This window comes from Carassius auratus, unplaced genomic scaffold (genome assembly GCF_003368295.1).
Source record: "Carassius auratus strain Wakin unplaced genomic scaffold, ASM336829v1 scaf_tig00017060, whole genome shotgun sequence".
Lineage (NCBI taxonomy): Eukaryota > Metazoa > Chordata > Actinopteri > Cypriniformes > Cyprinidae > Carassius > Carassius auratus.
The window spans coordinates 67086-90136 of NW_020524735.1; the positions used below are offsets into that span (position 1 = coordinate 67086).

The 23051-nt window shown below is 40.0% G+C and overlaps 1 protein-coding gene across 2 annotated transcripts in view; it reads left to right on the forward strand.

Annotated features, from left to right (window-relative positions):
* LOC113075437 (protein diaphanous homolog 2-like) overlaps window positions 1-22291 on the forward strand; it is a 57494-nt gene extending 35203 nt beyond the window's left edge. Inside the window, exon 5 of one of the 2 annotated variants that reach the window (XM_026248143.1) lies at window positions 21874-22291. In XM_026248143.1, the coding sequence (XP_026103928.1) occupies window positions 21874-21938 (65 nt within the window). In that variant the 3' untranslated portion in view covers window positions 21939-22291. The remainder of the gene's footprint in view (window positions 1-21873) is intronic. The other variant, XM_026248144.1, reaches the window with a different exon arrangement.
* The last annotated feature ends 760 nt before the right edge of the window (window positions 22292-23051 follow it).

The following is a 23051-nucleotide window of genomic DNA, read 5'->3' on the forward strand; positions in this document are numbered from 1 at the left end:
CTGCCTCCGGCCCAGCATGCGAATGTCATCCAGAATGACTAGACTTCCCTGGGGCAGAATTGTTTCCCAAGCTCTGGAGGCACACCCCTCTTTAGTTCCAGCAGTGCTCCCACCAGCCCCCACCCCAACACTGACTTGCTTGCTTTTGCTTTTATACACTTATTTTCATCCCCAGTCCCACTGGCAGTCCATTACAATTCTTTGGAAGTCCAGGTGCTGCCAATGTCCTGCCTTTTTAAGAGAAAATTTATTTTAAGTCAGTTATTTCTGAAATTAGTTGTTTATTATTGTCTTGGAATTGCTCTGTTTATTATTTTTCTTTATTTTCTTTTTTTCTCCAAAGTGAATTATATTTTTGAGGGCCTAAACATGAAAATTCACGAAGCTTTGCACACGCGTTAAAAATGGAAAAAATTTACATCTGATATGGGTTTCAGAATTGGGTGTGGCAAAATGGCTCAATAGCACCACCTATAAAATTTCAACGAAGCACAAATGCCGCTGCATTTCACGTACATTTACGAAATGCAGTACATGCATGTATTGTCCCAGTACCTACAAAAAAGTCCTTAACGCAACATGAAGTCAGTCATTCTGAATTTCCTCTACATTTTTGTGCAGTTTTTGTTGTTGTAATTCATAAGTTGTTGTAATTCATGGATACAATGTCCAATCTGCCCCAAACGTAACATGTTTGATAAGAGTCTTTCTCTGAACACATCTAAAGGGCAATATTCAGTTACAGTTATAGCGCCACCTGCTTGCTGTAGGAAGTGACATGTTTTACATTGTAATTTATACTCTCAGCAACATAATAAAATATACCAACAACTACAAAACTTGCTAGCAACATGGTAGAAACGTTAAACCATGTTAGCAACAATTAGATAACTGTTAAAACGTGATTAATGTAATGAAACTGGAAGTTGTTGTAACTCAAACATCTATTGTCCAATCTGCCCCAAATTTTAACAAGTTTTAGGTCTGTTGGCAACAGGAAATGGCATGTTTTACACAAACTCAATGAAGCAATGTCAAATCTTCCCCAAACTTCACATGTTTTATAAGAGTCCTGATGCCTTGAATTATACCCCCTATTTATCACAACATGGGGAGAAGGTATAGGTTTTTAGTTGTGTTTTTCAGTTCATATATTAAAATAAATAGGAAAGTGACTTTCATTAAGTGTTTGTAATAGTAACTTGAATAGAGTGCAACAGTGCCTGTCAACTTTTTCAGTGGCCTTGGTCCTGTAAGTATTAATTTTTAAAGTTTTAATTTAAGAGTTATTTGCCATGAACCTTCAAATTTGATTTGAAGCAAAAAAAGTATTTGAACATTTTACAAAAAGGCAAAGGTGCAAGACTGTGAATGTGTAATGGCTTTGATTAAGGAAAATATTCTCTATTGGTGATTTCTCTGCAAAATTGTGGGTTAAAGTAGTTTTTCACCAGAGATACAATTGTTAAACTCGATTATAAAAATAAAATAAAAAAATAAATAAAAACGTTGAAATACTGCAACAAAAGCTAATACCATTTATTAATCAACCTCATAGCTCACAGTACGTCTGTGTTTAAAAATTTATAAGCAATTGTTAAAAAGTTATTGGGAGGTTGTTTTTTTTTTTTATTCAGAACCAACTGTTGCACTGTATTGTAGTGTAAAATGACATTTTTTAATTTGTTTATTTATTTTAATTGAGAATGTAATAAGATTCCATAGCAGGACATGGGTAATAAAAAAATCCTGTCCATGTATCACTAACGAAGAAATGTTAAAAACTTAATGAAAAGCTGCATCACTCTCAGGGTCCCCCTTAATCAGTACTTGGCTTATTTCCTCTTTTGACTAATCATTGCAGCATCTGTCTCAGCTGTCAATTACGGATATGCCCTTAAGGGTGAGGTGTGATCATATCTTCTTGCATCATAATTCTGTCTCATCCTGGTTTCAGACTTACTTTTCACTGTCATTCTTTAAGAAAACAGCTAACAAGTATAGCCAAATTGCTGCTTTTCTCGTGAAATAGAAAAATCTGATTTAGCATGCAGATGCTAATTAAGGCAGCAAAGCATCTCGCAGCAAAGGACAAGCTGTGTCTCCAGACGCTGAAACAGCCATGTGTCTCAGGTAAGCGTCAAAGCCTTTGCCTCTCCCCATCCATAATTAACTCTCTTCTCCATAATTCAGCTTTTTTTCTCCTCTATCCTGTGATACAACATCACTCCATGCTAGTTAGCTAAGCAGACGTGTGTGCCCAATCCCCTTGACATCCCGCTGACACACTTCTCCAGGACTGACTGTTTCAGACACATGACCGGTGTGGTGGGGAGGAGTGTTATGGTTTTGAAACCAAACCACACATCTGTTGTCGCATCACATGATCCGCTCTTATATATTGTTGTGGTCGTCTCATAACCATAATCTCCAAGGAGAATTGTGTTACTTTTCCTTCTCAGTGTTGCGTCGTAATAAAGCCTGAGGGCTGTGAGCAATTAATAAAGTCTGGTTTTGTGTGTTTATATGTCTTGTGATAAACAAAGTTTAGAGCATCCTGAAGTGCCTGGCCTAGGAGAAGAGTTTCAATCCTCCTGCTGCTGTTGAGCATCAAATTGAATATATTAGAATTAGTGCAGACTTAACTTGGCCTTGCTAATGTAGGATGTTGTCCATGATTCAGAGGAAGAGAGATAGAAAGAGCGAGTGAGCTGAGTGGCTTTAGAGTACTCAAGACCATACATCATTGTCAGCGCACCTTCTCTCTTCACTGCCAGCTTATTTACTGCTCATGGCTGAGGTTTAGAGAGACAGAGAAGAGAGATGGGCCTCCCTTTCCACAGCTCATGCTGCTGCTGCTGTTGTTTAGGTTAATTCGTGGCACAAACCTTAGGTGGATACATCTCCTGTATCTGTTTATTCATGTCTTTTTTGTTGTTGTTGTAACACTTCAAAATTGGTGATTTCACATGTGCGTTCCCTGTGTTCACTGATTAAACTCAAGCACATGGATTGTACCACTTCTAACCAGAGAGGGAACCAACTTAACATTGGCTTATAGCCTCACTTTGATAAATATCACGCATTGTCCATTACACTGAGATGTGTTCAAACACAGCTGACAGACACTGGGTCCTCCAGTGTTATATTGGTAAGCTGGCATTTATAGTGTCTTCCAGACTGTCTTTATGACTAAAAAAAATAATAGCTCTAGTATCTATAGTTTTTTTCTTTGTGTTCACCTTGAAGCCTGTGTTTCACAAATTGAGCATACCAGCCAACCAATGGATCAGCCCTGGAGAAAACAAACTGTTGGTACTAGCCTTTTTTTTTCCATGGCTGACAACCTGTTGTTTTTGGCTAAATCTGATAAGGTGATGGCAATGGCTCAGCATGACACTGTTGCTACACTGTTGCACCTTTGGTGTTTCGGAAAATGTGAGAAACTTTGCCTTATATTGAAGATGCTTGTTCTTTTCTTGGTCATGTCATTTGCATAGCCAGTGTTTAGGACAGGTTATGAAGCATTCTTGATTCACATGCAAATTCGGTGGTTATCTGCTGCAGGAGCTGATGAACAATGGGGTGTTCAAAACATACAGCCCACAAGAGGAAATGAAAGTCCACATTTTTCAGCTCTGCTGATTCCATTATAGACACTATTATTGGCTTAGAATGGCAACATCTATTATCTGAAGCCATTTCATTGGACAGGGATATTCTTTTATTAATGCCAGCAAGTAGATAGCATGATAGTACAAGGTCACTCCTTCCTGTCATGTGGTTGTCACTTCATCTAACCCCAACCCAGAGAGCTCACAATTATTAGGTACAGTTGTCATTCAGGAGTAAATAAGAAGTGAACACTACCTGAGGCCATCTCCTTGTTCGCTTTTATCCACTGCTGCATCTTTTTATAGGGACATTTGTGATTTGCTTTTAGCCAAGCAAGGTTGAGTATACTTACCCCCTGTTTTAGTCGCCCCCTCACCTATGTTGACATACAGTTCACTAATTGCACTGGCAATTACCCTGAAGAAGCCTTGGATACAGTACGTTTTCTCAAGCGCACAGGCTTGTGATGTCAAACCACTTGAAACAGAACCTGCAACCAGCACCTGTTGGTAGCCCAGGTCTTCAAAAAACTATGCTTCCATCGAGGTTGAATAGGAATTTACTGGAAGTCAAAGAAATAGAGCACAGCTAATGCATTCTAGGAACGATTTTAGATATAAAACACAATGTGCCTAAATAAATAAATAGATGTCATTATTGCTTGAATGAAATTTTACACATGGCCTGTGACAAAACTATGGTTGGACGCCCTCAACCTGGCATTCCCTCTCTTACAAGATAACTGGGATAAAAAATGCATACCTTTGAAACTAATCATGAACCAACGAGTTTCTCTGACAACTGCCAGAATCCATTCAAATGATCCAATCATCTTCTTAATTTTTTTCAGTTTAGGTGTTTCCTGTCTCTTTTCCATCTTTACTTTAAATGTCACAACATTTGTGATTATCAGTATTCATAGTGTAATTGTAAGAAATTTATAGTATGTTTAAATGAGAAAGTAGAGCAGTTTTTTGCAAGGAGCTAAGAATAGAGTAGAGCCTGTGGCAGAGGGCAGGAAGGGGAGGAGGAGGAGAGCAACTGGAGTGTTTGAATAAGAAGCCTTGTCAATTAAATGCTAATATAAAGCTCTGGGGAGATACAGTTGTGTTCTCACAGGTAATGTCTGTTTTCTCTCTCTCTCTCTAGTCCCTCATGGTTTCTGATTTCATCTTGACAGGAATTTATAATCCCCTGTAAAGTTTACAGCATACTGTTGTCCACAGTCTCACCTCCTTATTCAGATGAGTAGCTGCACAACCAGAAATGGAGGTGTCAGGAATCGTATAAATGATGATGTATTCTACGATCCCATAATGTTTATTCTTTCTCCTTTGGCTGTGGTTACGGTGGATAATTTTAGTGTATATTAATTTTTGGCTGAAGGATAAAGCTGGTCAGAAAATTCATTTTCTTGTGCCCCTCCTCAATGTCAAACAGACCCTAAATAATGAGATAAATAAATATGTCTGTGCAATCTGCTGACTAAATATGCCATTTTCATTGCTTGGGGGGTGGGGGTGTACTTTAATCATGGGTAAGTTTAAATCTAAAAATAAATATGAATATTGCTGTGCTTTAGTCTGAAGTTGTTTATACACACATACCCGAATTTTACATCAGGATACCTGTCACAGAACCAAGGAGCGGGGGCTTGTGTTCACAAAAAAATGTTTTTAGTTGCCCATCATTTGAATGACAGCTCTGTTTGATTAGAAAGATCAAATTCTAAGGCATTGATTTGTGTGATGTTGATAGGTTGATGTCTCGAGGAGAGTCAAAGGAGGAAGCAAAAGTTCCAAGTTAAGGATAGTGCAGTTGCAATTGATAAAGATAGTATATTTTGTATTTTATATTTTTAGTATATTTTTATACATAGTGTTTTTATATTGACAAATCCATTAGATATACATTTAATATAGCCTGATTGCTAAGAAATGTGTACTGTACTGAGGGGTGGAAAATGGATCAGCTCTTTGCAGAAAACTGTTACCATTAGTATATATATAACACCATTAGTATATATAAGGATTTTATGCTACTCAGAGTACCTCTTTCCCTGATAAACTGTTTTCACCCTTTTGTCGGGTCTTTGAGAGGAAAGCTCATTTCCGGCCTTGTCTTTACACGGTTCATTCTTTCCACTGTCATTTCTAGTGACACGAGGAAACCTCAGGAGTCCAGGCTCCCTTCAGCCCATATGTAGGCTTGTGATTGTATGAATAATCTCCAGGTCCCATATGGCTGAATGTCCTGGTGTATTTGATAAGAGCAGTGATGAAGGGGTGCAGGCGTCACAGTGTGTTTGTTCTGCCATGTTTGTCACGCGCTCCCGTGGCATGCCTTCACTGGGCAGACGCTCGCAATTTACCTCGTCAGGAGCGTGTGGGTATCCGCCGCAGGGCCCCCTGGCACGTCGACATGCAAACAGATCAGAGCACAGGCCACAAAGCAGTCTTCCTCTGCCATGCTCCCTTGACTCTAGCCTTCCTCAGCAATCAAGAGCAACACTACTGTCATTTATAAACTTTTAATATCTGCTCCTGTGGGTAATGGGTAATTTCTCCCAGCACATGGCTCTTCATTAAAAGTTGATTTCTGTCTGAGAGGATCCCTATCACATTAGCTCCAGTCAGTTGGATGGGTATAGGTTTTATTCATTTATTTATATTTATTTAATCTGCTGTGCAATTTCTATTTTTAATCACCACAACCGTTGAATGGCTGGAAGATCTCTCTCCCATTCTCTCTCTCTCTCTCTCTCTCTCTCTCTCTCTCTCTCTCTCTCTCTCTCTCTCTTTCTCTTTCTCCTCCTCATCTCCATATATTTTTCTCCCACTTTTTGTATCATGTGTGTTGTGTGTTCCTGCTTATTACACAGTTGAGGGACTTGTAGCAAGAAGGAAATTATTGATAAACTAAGGATAGAGTGTGAAACAGCATCATGAAATTTATCAATTTGGATTGGAGTGCAGCTGGTGTGCTCAGAGAGAGGCTCACTTTGCTGGCACTTAGCTGCTAGTTTAGTGCTTCAAGATGAGAAAAATCAATGCGTTTCCAGCAGTTTTTTCTCTCCCTTTCAGCCTGTTCTTTCAGGAACATGAAAGGCTTTCCATGTTCACCTGCTCCTCTCTTTGTATTCCTTGAGACAACCACCCTTATTGGTGTTTTTTCCCCCCTCTGATAAAGATCAATGTTTTCTTTTCTTCTCCTGCTACAAGAGTACCTACTGAAACTTACTGAAAAAGTTCTGTTACCAACTGAACCTGGCAGCGGTGACATCATCGACAGGTCTTGTGCAGATGCCCTACAATTACTCCAACTCGGCCCAGGCTGCGCCTACAGCAGCAGCTATCATTAGCTCCATCATTACAGATGCTGAGGGACGATGAGCCTTGCTTAACACAACCACGGCCTGGCTCTCAACATGGCACACAAGGTCAGCCCAGGTCGACAGCATGTGATGAGTGAGTTTGTGGAGCTGGGCAGCACGCTTGTTGTACTGACCCTTCCACCTTCTCACAGCCTGTGTCTTGGTTTTGTCTCTCCCTCTCACTTTTATGCCTTTCGTTGGCAAGGAATCAACATTAATGAAGCTCTTGCATCTCAGGGTTCACTCAGGGTTCCTGTATAGCTATATCAGACCATGTGTTTGTTTGTGTCTTTAGCTCTGAGCCGAGAGACCCGTCGCCAGTGTTTTATTAGGCAAACATGCAGGTTGTTAAGGATCAGCCTTGCTACAGCAGGAAATTACTTTTGTGTTGACAGGGTGAACATTGCTCATATTCTCAACTTATTCATTAGGGCCTTGAGGAGTATTCAGATCTTCTTTCTCCATCTCTGCAGCCAATGGCATGAAAGGTATGGGAATCATCCCGCATGAGAGACCAGTGGAGGAAGTAGAGGAGCAGCAATCTCTGCCAACAATGACATTTTCCTCTCACTGTATATAGAGCATCGGTTTCACCTTGAATGAGGTTGCACTTTCATGTCTTATTTTAAACCACATGGAAGACCATGTTGTATGGCAGTGTTGTGTGTAGCAAAATTATTTTTAGTCAAACTTGGAGCCTTGACAGCAACAGTACAGTGCTGTGCACGAGTAGTTTTCTGTAATACAATGAAACCCTTCTAACTAGAAGCATTCTGTGTGTGTGCGTAGGCCGCTTGGGGTAGCGTGTTAACCAGAGGAACAGCCGGTCCACCAGATGTTCCCTCCCACAGTGGAATTGTCACAGAGGGACCTTTAGTCTCTTACCTGCCCTCTGCTCCAGACCTTAAGCACTGGAGGTTTGCTCTGCCCTCTTTTCAGTCCTGAAACTCTCAGGAACCTCTCAGGTCTGACTGATCACTGTCCAGCTTCTGTTTTATCTACCTGACCGAGAGGTCAAATACTTTATTATTTCTCTTTTTAGATATTTTAAATGCAATATTTATGGTTATCTTAGGTTATCTATAGGGTTACCTGTAAAACGGAAGGAGACTTTTTACTGTCCCACAACCATTTTATTTTTTTACCATAACCCTAACATACAAGGTACAGCTGCCCCTCATTTTTAAAATTTACTTTTTAAGTTTAACTTGTTTTAAAACTCAAAGATTTAATTTCATAAACATTTTAAGGAAGAGAATGCCTTAGATTACATATCAGTAATGTTGAAATCACTGGAAATCATTGTGCAACAGTATTGCTTCGTTTGAGGTTGCAAAGCCTTAACCCTTCTAATTCTGCATATTGTATGGAAAGTGGTAAGTGTAAAAAGTAATTCATTGTTGTTCACAGTGAAAAAAAATAAAAAAATACTATTAGAGAAAAAAGATAATTTGAAAGATAACTTATACCTAAGAATGTTAACAGATTCTGATTCCTAATAAATATTCTAAATTACAGTTTGTTCACTGGATGTCCACGCCGAGGACATTTTCTTTTGCTTTTGTAAATATTTTTTATTTACAACATGCTGTTACTCTATTTTTATTCGAAACCAAAAAAGTTATCTCCATGCGCCAACAATCGCTCAGCCATTTGTAAACAAACTTGTACCAATTTACACTTATTTTGAATGATGATCTTTCTTTATGTACAGCTTAGTATGAAAAAGAATCAGAAATGCGTGTACAGACAAAGAGGACGAGAGGAAAATAAGGGTTCGATTATCAAACCAGTTCAGGGCATTCTGACATATTCGTATGACTTTTAAAATGCAAGTGACGAGCCCTCTCCCAGGCTTTTTGAAACACAAATAGCTCCCATCCACAAAAGAAAACGAAATGACGTACAAATTGCCGGTAAATTATTTCCTGTTCTTGTGGATAATAGGCTACCTTGTATGGCTTTTGATTTTCTCTCTTTTTGTCTCCTTCCCTCTGTGTTTATTCAGCCATCTCTCTGCAGCTCTGCTGGAATCCATATTGATAGCTGTCAGGCAGTGTCGCTGGGCAGCAGGCAAAGGGGGTTGTGAAAGTAGGGGTAGGGGAGATGTTGTGTGGAGGGCACATCTGTCAGATCTCATGTCTCAACCCATGCCGTGATGCGAAGGGAACTGGCAGGAGATGGGGGAGAGCCAGCACAGGTATGCCCAGTACATGCACTGTCCTCGGGCTGGAACTGGCTGTGACACCCTGGTGGAATGGTGGAAAAGAAAGCACCCTCATGTACATGAGCTGACAGGGAAGATCTGTTCACAGCAGAGTCCTCTCGTGAAGGCCATTCCTAATTCAATCAACTCCCAAATGCGTTTTCTAGTTGGCAGTAATTGTTAATGAGGATCTTGCAGACTTCTTCTTTTTTTATTAATTGTGGGCAAAGATGGAGATATGACTGTTGCTCAAACTTTAATACTAATTGATCCCAGGGAAGGCTTGTGGACACAGGTGTGTAGCCGCAAGGAAGGTTTTCCCAAGGAGGCAGGGGAGAGGGGTAAACGGTAAGATCCGATTTTTAGTGCCATCCCCTGCACAGCGCTATTGGTTTTGACCATTAATGGTCAACAGCGGTTCATGCAAATTCGTGTTTTTTGGTCAAACTATGGTAATTTTGCTTTGAAATCAAATGGCAAGAGAAAAAACACTGGACATTGCAGGTCGGTGGGAGGTTTAGAATGTGTGCAGCAGATTTTTTACTCTGTAGGTACATGTGTTTTGAGCTGACAGGACGGTGTGCTCATTGCCGGCAGGTGTTAGTCTCGCATTTTATCTCACCTGCTCCCCTGCAGCATATTTCATGTAACAACGTTATTACCTAGAGACTTAATCAAACTCAATAACAATATCTCACACTGACAGACGTCCAGGCAGCTGGTGCATAATGTGAATGCGAATATTCACAGTGCCCCAGCAACCCCGTCTGCCCGCTTAATCAAGTTCTCTCAGTCACCCGGGGAACGGGAGAGAGAAAAGGTTGACTGGGACAGTGCTGCTTTTTGAAACTACAGCCATTCACTGAGGAAGAATAGGGACATGAAGACACTGGGGAACTATATAAGGTCTTTTTTAGTGCTAAAAGAAATATGAATGAAAATTCTGCCATTATTTACTCACTCTCATGTCATCTCATACCTATATGAATAGTCTGGCCACTCTTTTCAATATAATGAAAATTAATTAGGACAGAAACTGTTGTTCACTGTCCTACATGGATATCATGGATGTCGTGGCCTAGTGGTTAGAGAGTTTGACTCCTAACCCTAATGTTGTGGGTTCAAGTCTCGAGCTGGCAATACCACGACTGAGGTGCCCTTGAGTAAGGCACCGAACCCCGAACTGCTCCCCGGGTGCCGCAGCATAAATGGCTGCCCAATGCTCTGGGTGTGTGTTCACGGTGTGTGTGTGTGTGTGTGTGTTCACTGCTGTGTGTGTGCACTTTGGATGAGGTTAAATGCAGAGCACAAATTATGAATATGGGTCACTTTTTGCATCTGATATCTATACATTTCTCTTGGTCTAGTCACAAAAGATCCAGTTGCAGCAAATAACGACTTAAATTTTGGTCTTTTTATCACATAGAGGTATAATATGACTTGAACCATATCACGTTTTCAACTGTTATGGTCCTCTTATTGTGCTATTGTATACTTTTTTTGTGGTTAAAGAGCCCCAGTTCACTAATTGCATGTAAAAATAAACCAACTACATTATGCAAAATGTCCCCTTTTGTGTTTCATGGCAGGAATAAATGTATACTGGTTTGGACAAACACAAGGGTGAACAATTTTTTTTTTTTTTTTTTTTTTTTTGAACTATCCTTTTATGATGCCACATATATGTACAGAATAGCCACGAAACAGAGTGTTGCATCTTGCATAGCATCATGGCCATATTCATGCTAGCTTAGTTGTTGTCCTGTTTTTATCGTCCTGTTTAGGCATGCTCGGGCCCATGCAGCTCTATAAAAGAATGATGTAGAGCCTTAGAGAGACCCAGTGTACAGCACTTTATTCAGTAATGCTGACTTATTTATAGGTGTTGGAATCATGTTGTTTGCTTGTTTTATTGAAAAGCTTGCGGGTAAAGTGGCGACAGGCTGGCATGTGAGTGTGATCTCTTGAGGGCCCCCTCTGCAGAAATCTTCTTCCCAATAAATAAGTCAGCGTTGATGAATATTTCATTCACATGAAATCCATTGTCGCCCGCAGGTCTATGGGGACGTGTCATTGCTCCACGCACACAGCAGAACAACCTCCCCCCAGGTCAACAAATCCCTCTTTGTTGGCATTCTTAAAGAGATGCTGTTGCAATCCCCAATAATTATCTCAGCTCACACTTTTATGGTTCTGACTGATAATATGAGAAAAACTTTATAAGACCTGTAGTCATGTGACATCAGGCTGCATTGTATTTCACCTTCGCAACTGCTACTGAGCATCAATCAAACTGATTAAGTGTTGCACTTGTCACTTTTCATATGCTGTAACCTATGGTTTGGAGACGAACACACAAGAAAAGTTTAACCCCCCTCCCTCCCAGTTAGTGAGAAAATGGATTGTATTTTTATGCCCCGTGGGGGTGGGAGCAATAAATAGCAAGAACTGCAGCAAGAAGCAGAGAGGTAAAATGAGGGAACGCAAGCGAAAGAGAGTCAAAATAGGAAGTGACCAGATTAGAAGTCAAACATTAATTCAGGGTGTTAAAGATAGCAGTAGAGGTATGGACAGCCTTTAGATAAGAATAGTAGAGGAAGACGATGAACATGGACCATCAGTGGGCGAATTTGCTCTACACAAGCAAGTTTTTTCAAATCAATATTTCAAGACGCAAGCTCACTCCATTCCTAAAACACATCACTCAGTCCAGACTTTTCAACAAATAGGTTAGAGGTGTTTTTATTTATTTATTTATTTATTATGAAAATGGCCCTCCTGGTCTTTTGGTGAGAGAAGACATCCACAAAAAGATAAGTAAATAAAGAAAGAAAGAGCAAGCAGACTGTTTTATTTAAGTGAAGGTCTGCATTGAATATTCTCAGACAGAGTGAGTCATAAGCAATCCCAGGCCCTGATTAAGAGAGGGCGACTTTTGTTTGGTTGCTTGGAAAGATGTTAATGGATTCGCTGTAACTGTTTTTTAGTGTGTGCCTACTTGGAACCTGTTTGAGTTTCATTTGAGATTCTAAGTGTTTGCTTTCACATGCTTCCTTTTTTATCTCAACGTGAGGTAGTAAACAGACCACAACTGTGGTAATGGTCTATTTTCCCCCCTTGTATATTTCATCAAGAAAAGTGTCTGTTGGACACGATTCCCTTGGCATCTTTAAAAGTCTCATTGTGACCACCTGAGCTGCTCCAGGTGGTGCACTTTCTTACCATTCTTACCCACAAATTGAGATTCTGTCATTATTACTACAAATTAAGATTCTGTCATCATACTCATTCTCATGTTGTTCCAAGCCTGTATTTCTTTTGTGGAAAACAAAATGTGAACTCTCCCAGAATAGATAAATGTACGGATTGCTCATTTCTATGCATTTAGTCCCAATGATTCATGATTCAAAAATGACATAAAAGCATCATAAATTATGATAGAATTAGTCCATATAACTTTTTTAATGCAAAAGTGATGTCACTCCGCCAAGACTAATTAAGATGTAGAAATAGCATCTTGAGAACAGAGCTTTATCACTTCAATCCCTCTATTTTCCCACACTTCCAACATGTATCACTACTCCATCAGCGTTATTCAGGGTAACCTGTTGACTTCATTCTAGGACAATCTCACCCACTGATTTACTGCACAGCTTCCATCTTGTGTTTGCGTATGTATCCATGTGTGTTTGCTCAACATATATTCAATGTGATGTTTATCATGTGAATTTATCGAGCTCTCCCCCCTCATTCAGTGCTTATGACGAAAGAGAAGACGAAGGCTTAATGTCTGTTCTGGTCACCATGCTGTTTCTCATTCACTTATTTTACATTCATCCAGAAAAGAAATAGGATTGAAGAATCTATTGATCTATGTCATATCAACACTATCCATCTGTGTTTATCTTTCTGTGTGGTTTCCCCATCATAGATGATTATTTTTTTTTTTTTGCAACCACACTGGCCATTTTCTTCCTCTATTTGTTTAGTTATCCATCAGTCTATTTACCTTATCATGCTGCCAAACCATCCATTTACGCTTCCATCTGTCTGTCAAACAATATCGTGGTATCCATTTGTCTAACTATCTTCTTTGTCTACTCACCCCACTGTCCATCAAAGCTTCTCCCTAACTGTGCAGTTTTCTTTAGCTGGGGAATAGCATTGGTTTGGTTAAGCTTGTCTTAAAGGGGGGGTGAAATGCTCGTTTTCACTCAATATCCTGTTAATCTTGAGTACCTATAGAGTAGTACTGCATCCTATATAACTCCAAAAAGTCTTTGGTTTTATTATATTCATAAGAGAAAGATAGTCTGTACCGATTTTTCCCGGAAAAACACGACCGGCTGGAGGCGTGACGTGTGGGCGGAGCTAAAGAATCACGAGCGCCAGTAGGCTTTTGCGTTGAGAGCGTTTGGAAGCTGAGGAAAAAAACCAACCAAAACAAACCATGGCTAACAGTCAGATTCAGCGTATGTTTATGATCCAGAATCAGATCCAGAGGCTGAAATTTAACAAGAGCAGCCTCAGCAACAACGTCTCTATGTGGTATGTACTTAAACTGTATATATTTGCTTAGCGGTTTTGGAAAATGACTAAGTTCCACTTTTTTTTTTTTTTTTTTTTAAGCTGTACATGTGGAAAGTGCAGTTTGATGACAACATCGCATGTTGTTTACTTGATGTGCTTACACGCCGATAGCTAAGTTAACAACACAAGAAATATTTGAAGCAGTTTTACTCGTGCAGTTTGATGCCAACATCGCATGTTGTTTACTTGATGTGCTTACACGCCGATAGCTAAGTTAACAACACAGAGATATTTGAAGCAGTTTTACTCACCGCCTGCGGTTCCAACACACGATTGTGACCCTTGTTCGTTGGGACTGCATTATCCTTAAGAAATAAACGATATGCAAATCCGGCATCAAACTGGGCCTTGTTTGTAAAACAAGCATCTTCGAAATGCAGGGAACAAACACAAACACTTGCACAACTCCGTTGATGCTCTGTAAAAATAAACTCCATCCACTGGTCCCTTAATGCTGTTTCTCTTTTGGTAATCTGTGCAGGGTTGCTTGCCCTGGCAACCAAAAACACACTTCTTTTGTGACATTCCGCGACGCTCTCGCTCTGGTCAGTGGATGTCTCGTCTCTGCTCTGCTATACGGGAGCGCGCGCTCTTCCGGCAGACGTGCCCGTAGGACCCATATAAGGAAATTCCGCTCCATCTAACGTCACACAGAGCCATACTCGGAAAAAAACTTTCCGAAACTTGTGACAAACCGGAAGGAGTATTTTTGGAACAGAAATACTCCTTCAAACGTACCACTTAATTTTTGAAACTTCGTCCATGTTTAGCATGGGAATCCAACTCTTTAACAGTGTAAAAAACTCAGTATGCATGAAATAGCATTTCACCCCCCCCCCCCCCCCCCCCTTTAACTTCTGATTCATGTGCCCACCTCCAAGTACATGCATAATCACAGCTGCGTGTTATGGATAAATGGCATTTTCATTTGTGCTTGTAATGTTGTATGTCAAGACATGGGTCATTGTCCAGGAAACTCAACCATGCCTGGTTTTTTAATAGGAGCCCATCCAAATGCTCATTCCACTGGCAAGCCAGATCTCTGCTGGGTCACTGTCAGTTTAGAAGGATCAGTATGGTGCTTTGGGGCCTCGCACACATGGTAATAACAGATTAGCCACTCACCTTTCCTGAGTTGAACTTGGGGGGCAATGTTCCTGCCAGAGGCCTCATCTGCCCCTCATGTTTTAGCCATGATGCTAACACAGTCCACCAAGAATGGCCAATTTTTGCATCTCAGTTTCTTAATGCACTTCAGCTTTTGAGGTTAAATTGTGTTATGTATTTATTTATTTTTTTATTTTTTTATTGAATGATAGTGATCCATCATTATTTTATTTCTGTTGTTAATAGTGGTTAATATACAAAGTAATTCATTTAGATTTTTAAGTCACTATTTTGTCAACTGCATGAATTTACATATATTTAATTGAGCTTTAGTATTTTAGCCTGGTTTTAATGGCTCATTTTAGGACTTGTACACACTGATGGCTTGTACATAAAGTAGTGTAATCACATTCAAGGTGAAAGCATGGAAGCACAAGCTGTATTTCTGTTACTGCGTATGTGCATTCCTCTTTCACTGCTGAAGTCTGCCTCCCTACAGAGCTGCAGAGGTGATGATTAGCACTGTAGATTAGCCTTGGGCTGCGATCTATTGGAAAGTTTTTTTCTCATCTGATGGTTTGATACGCATGTGTGCCTTTGCTTCCCTGCACATTTCTTCTACGTTTCTTTTTTGTTTTATATCTTAAATTCTGCCATCTCTTTTGAAATCCAAGCTGGTCCACAACTCTGTCTTGTCCGTCTTGAGGATCCCAGTGAGAAATCTTGGCAACTGTGACCAGCAGCCATTTGATATCCCATCAAACATGGTCCTACTGTTGTGCCTGTAAAAGGGAAAGATACTTGGCCTGCCGGCACTGGACACCAATCGTAGTTTCTCATCCTTTCCCTTGTTTGTCCCGGTAACAGATCTGTCAGGGCCTTCCTGCTGCAGAGATAAACTAGTGCCCCGCTCTCTCCTCTAAAAATAAGCATTTGTTTATCGACATGTGTAGTGATTTCCAGCTCTCCTGTGCCGTATTGTGTGCCGAGCTGTCAAGAAACATTATTCTAAAGCCTGGCTCTTCTTTCAGCTCTGACCAGCTGAGAGAGTGCAGCCGAGCAGGACAATGAAGAGTGCTGGGGGGCAACAGGCTAGCAAGCTTTCGGAGAAATCTGCAAAGACGTCACCTTTTCACCAAGGCTGTGGACCTTGATCATTATCGAGAGCTTGAAACTTTAATGTAATCTTTAAGGTACAATTGTGGAAAGTGAAGGGCAATGCTGGTATTGAATATCTGGGTCAAATATCCAAGGTAGCTAGCATCTAAATGGAGCCTGGCTTTGATTGAAAGCCCTATAAGATGAAAGGGCAACAAACTCAGATCTGTGCTTACCAATTTTGGCATATTTTAATTGCTGCTTTACTTCATTATTTTCATTAGTCTGAGTCTTAACAAACTGTCATATTACACGTTACACATCTCCCATCTTTGTTTAGAAATGGCTCAGAGAGAGATTTAGGGAGAATGCAGACCAGACCTCCAGCTTATCTGAGCTCTCATCCATCTTAGTTTGATGAGGAAAGCTCATGTTTGCACGCTCTGCTAGTGCATCTGCGGTGGCTGAGTTTGACAAATGCCCCGCACTCGCTCTAAACATCCGTAATTTCAGCAGAGCGTGGTTACTTAAAGCAGGATTTCAGAGTCTTGTCTCACTTGTTTCTGGTGTCTTTCTTGCTTTAGTCAGGGTAGAGAATGCACTTAAGAGCTCACATCTCAATGTGGAAAACGAACCAGGATATCAGCCAGTACTTAAAGGATTAGTTCATCCTAAAAAGAAAATACTGTCAGCATTTACTCCCTCATGTCCAAATCCATACGACTTTCTTTTCACAAAAGGAGAAATTTTGAATAATGCAGTTGGATTTTCTTTTACATATTTTACATGTTATGATGAATGGTCACTGGAGCATTCAAGCTCTCAAAATTATGCAAAAGTGGCATTGAATGTAGTGGTCCATAGGACTTTTGTACTGACTTCTGAAATCCTAGAAGAGTGACTGTGAGTGAAATGTTCAATATTTACTGACAATGTTCTATAGAGTATGACAGAATAAATTAGTTGACCTTGAAAACTGGATCAGTCTAATTTGTTAATAAATCTGTTTTTAATCTGCTTTCCTGTTTTGAAAAGTGAATCACCACATTTATTTAAAAGATAAGACTCCAAAGAACAATTCATTTGCAAATCAGGAATCACTAATTATCATATCACTCTCATGAACATGCCAAGGATGTCAAGATTATTTGTCAGTTTTTACTTATTATTGAATTTCATGTTTTCCTCAAAGATACTGTGTGCCTTTAGAAGAAGAATTATAGTGCACAGATCGAATGAACCATATCCATGGTGCTTTTTAGCCCCAGTCCTTTCATTATATAGTAAATAATCTACTTTTTTTTTTCTGAAGGATAATGGTCATAGTTTGATCTTTGTTAGACGTTTTTGAGTAAACATTATTCTAGTTTTTTTTTTTTTTATTAAATTACTTGTGGTTGGACATTTGTTTTTTTCTCTCTCTCCACAAATGCAACATTGATGGGACATTAAAGGGATCTTTTATACAGAATCTTTTTTTTTATTATTATTATTATTTAACACAGCATTTTCAGTATCAAATCATTTTTCCTTTCTGCTTTTTTTTCCAGTGTTGAGCAACAATGTATTTGTATTTTTACTCTTTGAAATGACTCATGCCCAGGGTTCTGCATTTGATTAAGATACAGAAGTTATTTTTATATTTTATTTTTTTTTTATGCACACTAACACATATAGCTTGGTGTGACAAACAACCTCAAATTAGACCCTGTTGTGTGTCGTGTGTGTGTGTGTGTGTGTGTGTGTGTATGGCTGGTTATTTAGAAGTTTGTACAAAAAGTTTCATCTAAATGATCTGAAACTAATTCTGCTTCCATGACGTTCTACATTACAGATTTTTTTTTTCTTAAGCAAACAAGCCAACATGCAAAAATACTTTTTGCAATAACACATATGCCCATTTATATTTTAGTTTTTACCGTCTTGCCACATCAGATCAAGGTTGCAATGCTTTAAAGTATCGATTGACTTGCCGACCGATTAGCTTAGCTGCCCACCAGTGTGCCTGCCTATAAATCGAATTTGCAGCACAATCGGTCGGCCGATTAATTTAATTAATTAATTTAAACTTCTACTTTAAAGCACACTTTTCAACTGTCTCAGGGTCAGGCACTGAAAGTCTGACTGTCCATTCGCCATTTCTGCAGCTGGAGTAACCTTCCCAACTTACTCTGCTACTGCCTCAAAACAATTACTCTCAGCTTTGTAGCAAACCTTGGTTTGTGCAACTGTAGGTTTTATTCTCCTAGCCCCATAACTTACAAATAAAGATATAACCATCCCCACCATCACAACCTCTTTATATTTCCTTTTTCTGGTGCTGGTGCTCAATTACCCATGGAGCTTGAGTCTAGCAAAGACATGCTGAAGATGAGAAGAAATAGCTACTTCTGTTGCTAGTGTGTGTTCTCTCTTTCTCTCTCTCTCTGCCTCACCTCCCTCTATGGCCCACAAGAGGTAAACATTGTGTGTTGACATATGGCCTTCACAGATTTAATCATCTTTATTACATTTTGTTGCTGGAAAAATATGAAGTGATACAAGTTTGCACATTATGGTATGTGTATGTGTGTGTGTGTTTTCTTGGCACAAAAGTCAAATGCATAACAAAAAGTGTTTATTTGAAATGATTGCCTCAGCGCATTTAATATTTTTTTCATACATATTGAATATTTGAAGTGCATCAAACATGTAAATTATTCCCTGTCATAATTACCTGTGTTTATTCAAATAGTTAATACTCAACTGTTGATTGAGGCTTATTTGTTATTCACGGAGCAAACCTTGTGCCAAAGGACTCTCCTGATGATGTAACTTCATGTAATTACAGGCAGATGACAGTAATGTAAAATCCATTATGTCGTTTAATCTCTTTAGAAGAATGCACAGGGGGCCATGCGGGGCCTATCACTCAATCATACAGTGAAAGTGTTGGATAGGCATACAAGCCTACGACGTCTCCTCAGTCCTTTGTGAGTGTCGTGTGCTTTTTAGTAATGTGTTGTTCACCAGTCTGTGCTAATCCCATGATCCCCCACTCCTCTGCAATGTATTATGATGTTTCGACCATGTTTCACTCCCCCTTCTCCATCAACACTCACTAAGCACTGAGAAACAATAGCTTCATTTAATTAAGTCCTGGAATACAGACATTTCTCATGCGTAAAACCAAATGTTCTTATTTTTTCATCAATCTTTTTCACTCCCATTCTGTTTCTTTGTGCATCCAACCCCAAAGACGTTGCCTCCGGGAAAAACAGGTAAAAAAGCCATCAAACCCAAAAGCACTTGACAGATTTTTGATCAGTGGCTCAGTTCTCCTGAAATTGTCTAGTGGTGTATTTTTATTGTGGAAGTGAATGCTCACCCTTAGAGAATAGCTTCATTATGTGTCCCCCAATAGAAATCGCTGGCGGTTGGTGTGATTTTTGCTGTAGATTGGGTATTTTAGACTGAAGTGCCTGAGATAGAAACTTAGAGAGATTTTCAGCCCAAATTAAGAGAAGGAGGAAGGTCTGTTTTGGTGGTCGGTATGTCTTTTCTGCCTATTTGGTTGAAGCATATACTTTTTTCCCCACCTAAATCTCCTCTTCAATCTGATGAGCACAAAGCAATTATCTCGAGTATTGTTCTCTAGAAGTTATTTTCCCTGTCTGACCAAATGCTCCAAACCTCCCTATGTTCCACTCTCAAACAAGCCATAATACTTTCATCCATTTTCAATTTGGACCCCAAATTTGAAGAACTGCCACTAGCCCTCTCAGATCCCAACAAGTCTTTGTGGCACCTTCAACTATACTTACAAAGTAGGCATCTTGGAAGCAATTGGCAAAACAATGGCCGTGTTTGGACTAGGCCTTTGTTGCCCATCTTTTCTGTCATCCACTCCCTCTCTCTCATTTTGTGTACTTCCTCTGTTTATTTTTTGTTCTTCATCCTACATGGTGTCACATTGAGGTTGTAGTCATGAAATGAGGAACCATATTACCAAACCAATCTTTTTAATGCTGGTTTGAGTGGATTTTCTTTTCTGCTGACACAGATTATTAGTTTGGATTTTTAATTGCCCAGCTCACATTTTATTAGTAGTAGTATCACTAGTAGTAGTATAGTTGTTATTTTAGTGGCATGTATATGTAGATCGTGACAGACACTTTTATCCAAAGTAAGCTATACTGTACGTGTATCAGTATTCCACCTTGCATATTGTTGAGCCCTGCTAAAGAGACCCCTTTGTGGAAATTGCAAATAAAATTTGAAATAACAGCCAATGCTCTGACAAGTTATAGAAAGTTCTTTGTTTTGTATCACTGCTGTCAATGTGCAATGCCCATTCAGTTCAGAGAGAAAGAGACTGGAGGCCTTCAGGCGCTTGGCTTTTTGAAGTGGAAGTGGATGAAAGACTCAGCCATCATTTCAACTCATATTGTGTTTTCCATGCAGAGTTCAAAGTTCAGCATCCTCAACTTTCACCAATGCCAGAGGAAGTTGTCCTGCAGAGAAATGTGGATTTCCTCTCACCATTTGTGCTCTGTTTTTCATTTATCCATTCCTCTCTCTACCTTAACCACATCTCTTCCATCTCTTTGTATTACCCTCTTGTTATTAGCATTGTCCCTCCCCTGTGGTGAGTATCCTTGTTAGGACAGATTTATATGTCTACTGAAGCTTGAATTAAAAGGCTCTAGGCAAACTCAAAAAAGGGATTTGTTAGCACAGAACACTTGCTCTTATAATCAACCAACACTGAGCTTTCAACTGCACTGTAACTGTAGTAATAACAGCAACAACAACCTGGCTACTGTGACTGTTTTATTTCACCTTTGTCTTTTTAGAAAAATTCCCTTGCCCAGACGAAGCCATAAAACAGTTTTTTCAAAATGATTTCCAGCTTGTTTTCTCATTGGCCCCATGACTAACCTTGGCAAACGAGCTGGGCTTCAATTTCGTTTGAAGTATGAATCCACCTTTAGTGGGAGCCCACTTGCTCCTAACTCATTGCCTGACATGATGAATGGGGCCTGTTCCATTAAACTATGCCCAGCCCATGGTGGCATGGGCACCTGGCACTGAGTAATGGCAGTTGCACGGGTAGACCTGCCAGGGTAGGTAGGAAAGGTGTGGCGGCTTAAGCATGGAGTTGGCTCTCAAATCTGCAGGGGAAAGAGGAAGGTTGTCCACTCCACCTGCCACATGGCCCCCACCCAGCCCCTCACTACACCATGTTTGTAGTGGAAAGGGCCTTTTGTGTGATCCCATAATGGGCTGGCCTTAGTTGCCAAGTTCAGCTTGCACATTTAGTACTTGTTTCCATCATATTCTTACTGGCCTAGTTTCAAAAAAAGAATTAGCTTAAAACATAGAATCTCATAGGGGCAGTTCATCATTTACTCACCTTCATGTTGTTCCAAACCTGTATCATGACTTTCTTTGTCCAGTGAAACTCAAAAGGAATTGTCTAAATAACATTGGATCCTATTCATTGCATGATGACAGAATTAAATTTTTTGAATGAAATATCTCTTTAAATGCTACCCAAACCTCCTGTGAGTGTTTAGATACGTTTTGTGCTTGTGTATGGGTGCGTCCCATTAAATGTCTCTTCTCCAACATCTCCAAGCTGTGTTATTATAGGTGGTGAGACCGGATAAGGAGCTGTGGTGTTACTATGACTCCAGACAAGAAGCAGCCGACTTCAGACCATCTTATGTTGCTCTCTTTTTAATCAGTTTGCCTTTGTTGTCTCTGTTGTTGTTTCCTGTCATCTTTCTAACTATTAACCACACTCCTGTTTCTCCCCGTGTGCGTTTTCTCTCTCATATTTGTCTGCTGCTGTTGTGAAAACAACTAACTGTCCCTTTTTGCTTGTTCCCTCTTTGAACAGACAACCGTCGCACTGGTTTGGAAAGATCCCGTTCGCGCCACAATGCAAACCCTATGGTCCGATGATCGCTTGCCGGCTAAGGACGTTTGCCAAGTGCCAAAGACCCAAGAGTGGGGACAACACTGAGGAGGGCTGAAAAGGGATGGAGAGAGAGCCCGCACCCACACGTACATGCATACAGAACGCAGAACAAACCTCAAGATGTGTCACCGCTCCAAACACGTCATCACAGGATCACTTGACCCTCACTCCTCTCTGAAGCCTTATATACTACTTGCTCTTTGTGCATAGGGCCTATTCAATTTAGCCGTGTTTGTTTGTTATTTTCATGATTACACCGGTTCTGTTTATATCTCAGAACACCTCACAACGCTAACTCCCCTGATCTGGCTCACGTCCACCTCGCTATCTGCAAACAATCAATGATTGGCTGCTGTTTGATCTCTCGCTATTGGATTTTTTTCAACATACAAACACACTCTTGATGAAAAAAGGCCTAAAGCCACCATAAAGGACTGCGTGATTCTGTATGCATATCAGCAAAGGGACTTCATTTTGCTGTTGATTGAACAAAACCTTGACGAGACTGATTCTGCCTGCCCCTTTTTCTTTCTTTTTTTCCTGTTTCCAGTCCCACCATCCGCCGTATAATCTCCGACCACCCCCTCTCTTTATATATTACAGATCCTATATATGTAGCAACATGAAAAAGCTGCTGATATAAGCTTCAGAGCTACCGTGTGTACGCATTTGTGCTGTGTAAGAGCTGCCAGTGCCACAAGGTACCTGAGGTGGTTGAAAGATATTGCTCTTTATCTACGGTAAACACTTCAAACATTCGTCGACGTTTCTCTTGCAGAGTCAAAGGTTTTATTAAGTGAGGTATGTGAAGCAAATGCGAATCAAAGAGGTGCCATTCATTTCGGTTTTCAAAAATGTCACAGGTTTTCTTTGCGATTTCTTTGTAAGTCACTGTGCTTTTAGCTTTAAGCCCTCTCGTAGAAGAGTATTTTAGTGAACTGTAGCTTAGTGTTTTTTTTTTTTTTCAAGATCCACCGGTCATCTTTAAGAGCTCTCTCTCACTGACCTAGCGCATTTACCTCACCATCTCAGTGCTGTCTGATGTTTGAAACATTACAAAGTATCGAAGTTCATCTTTCACAATTTGCTAAATATGT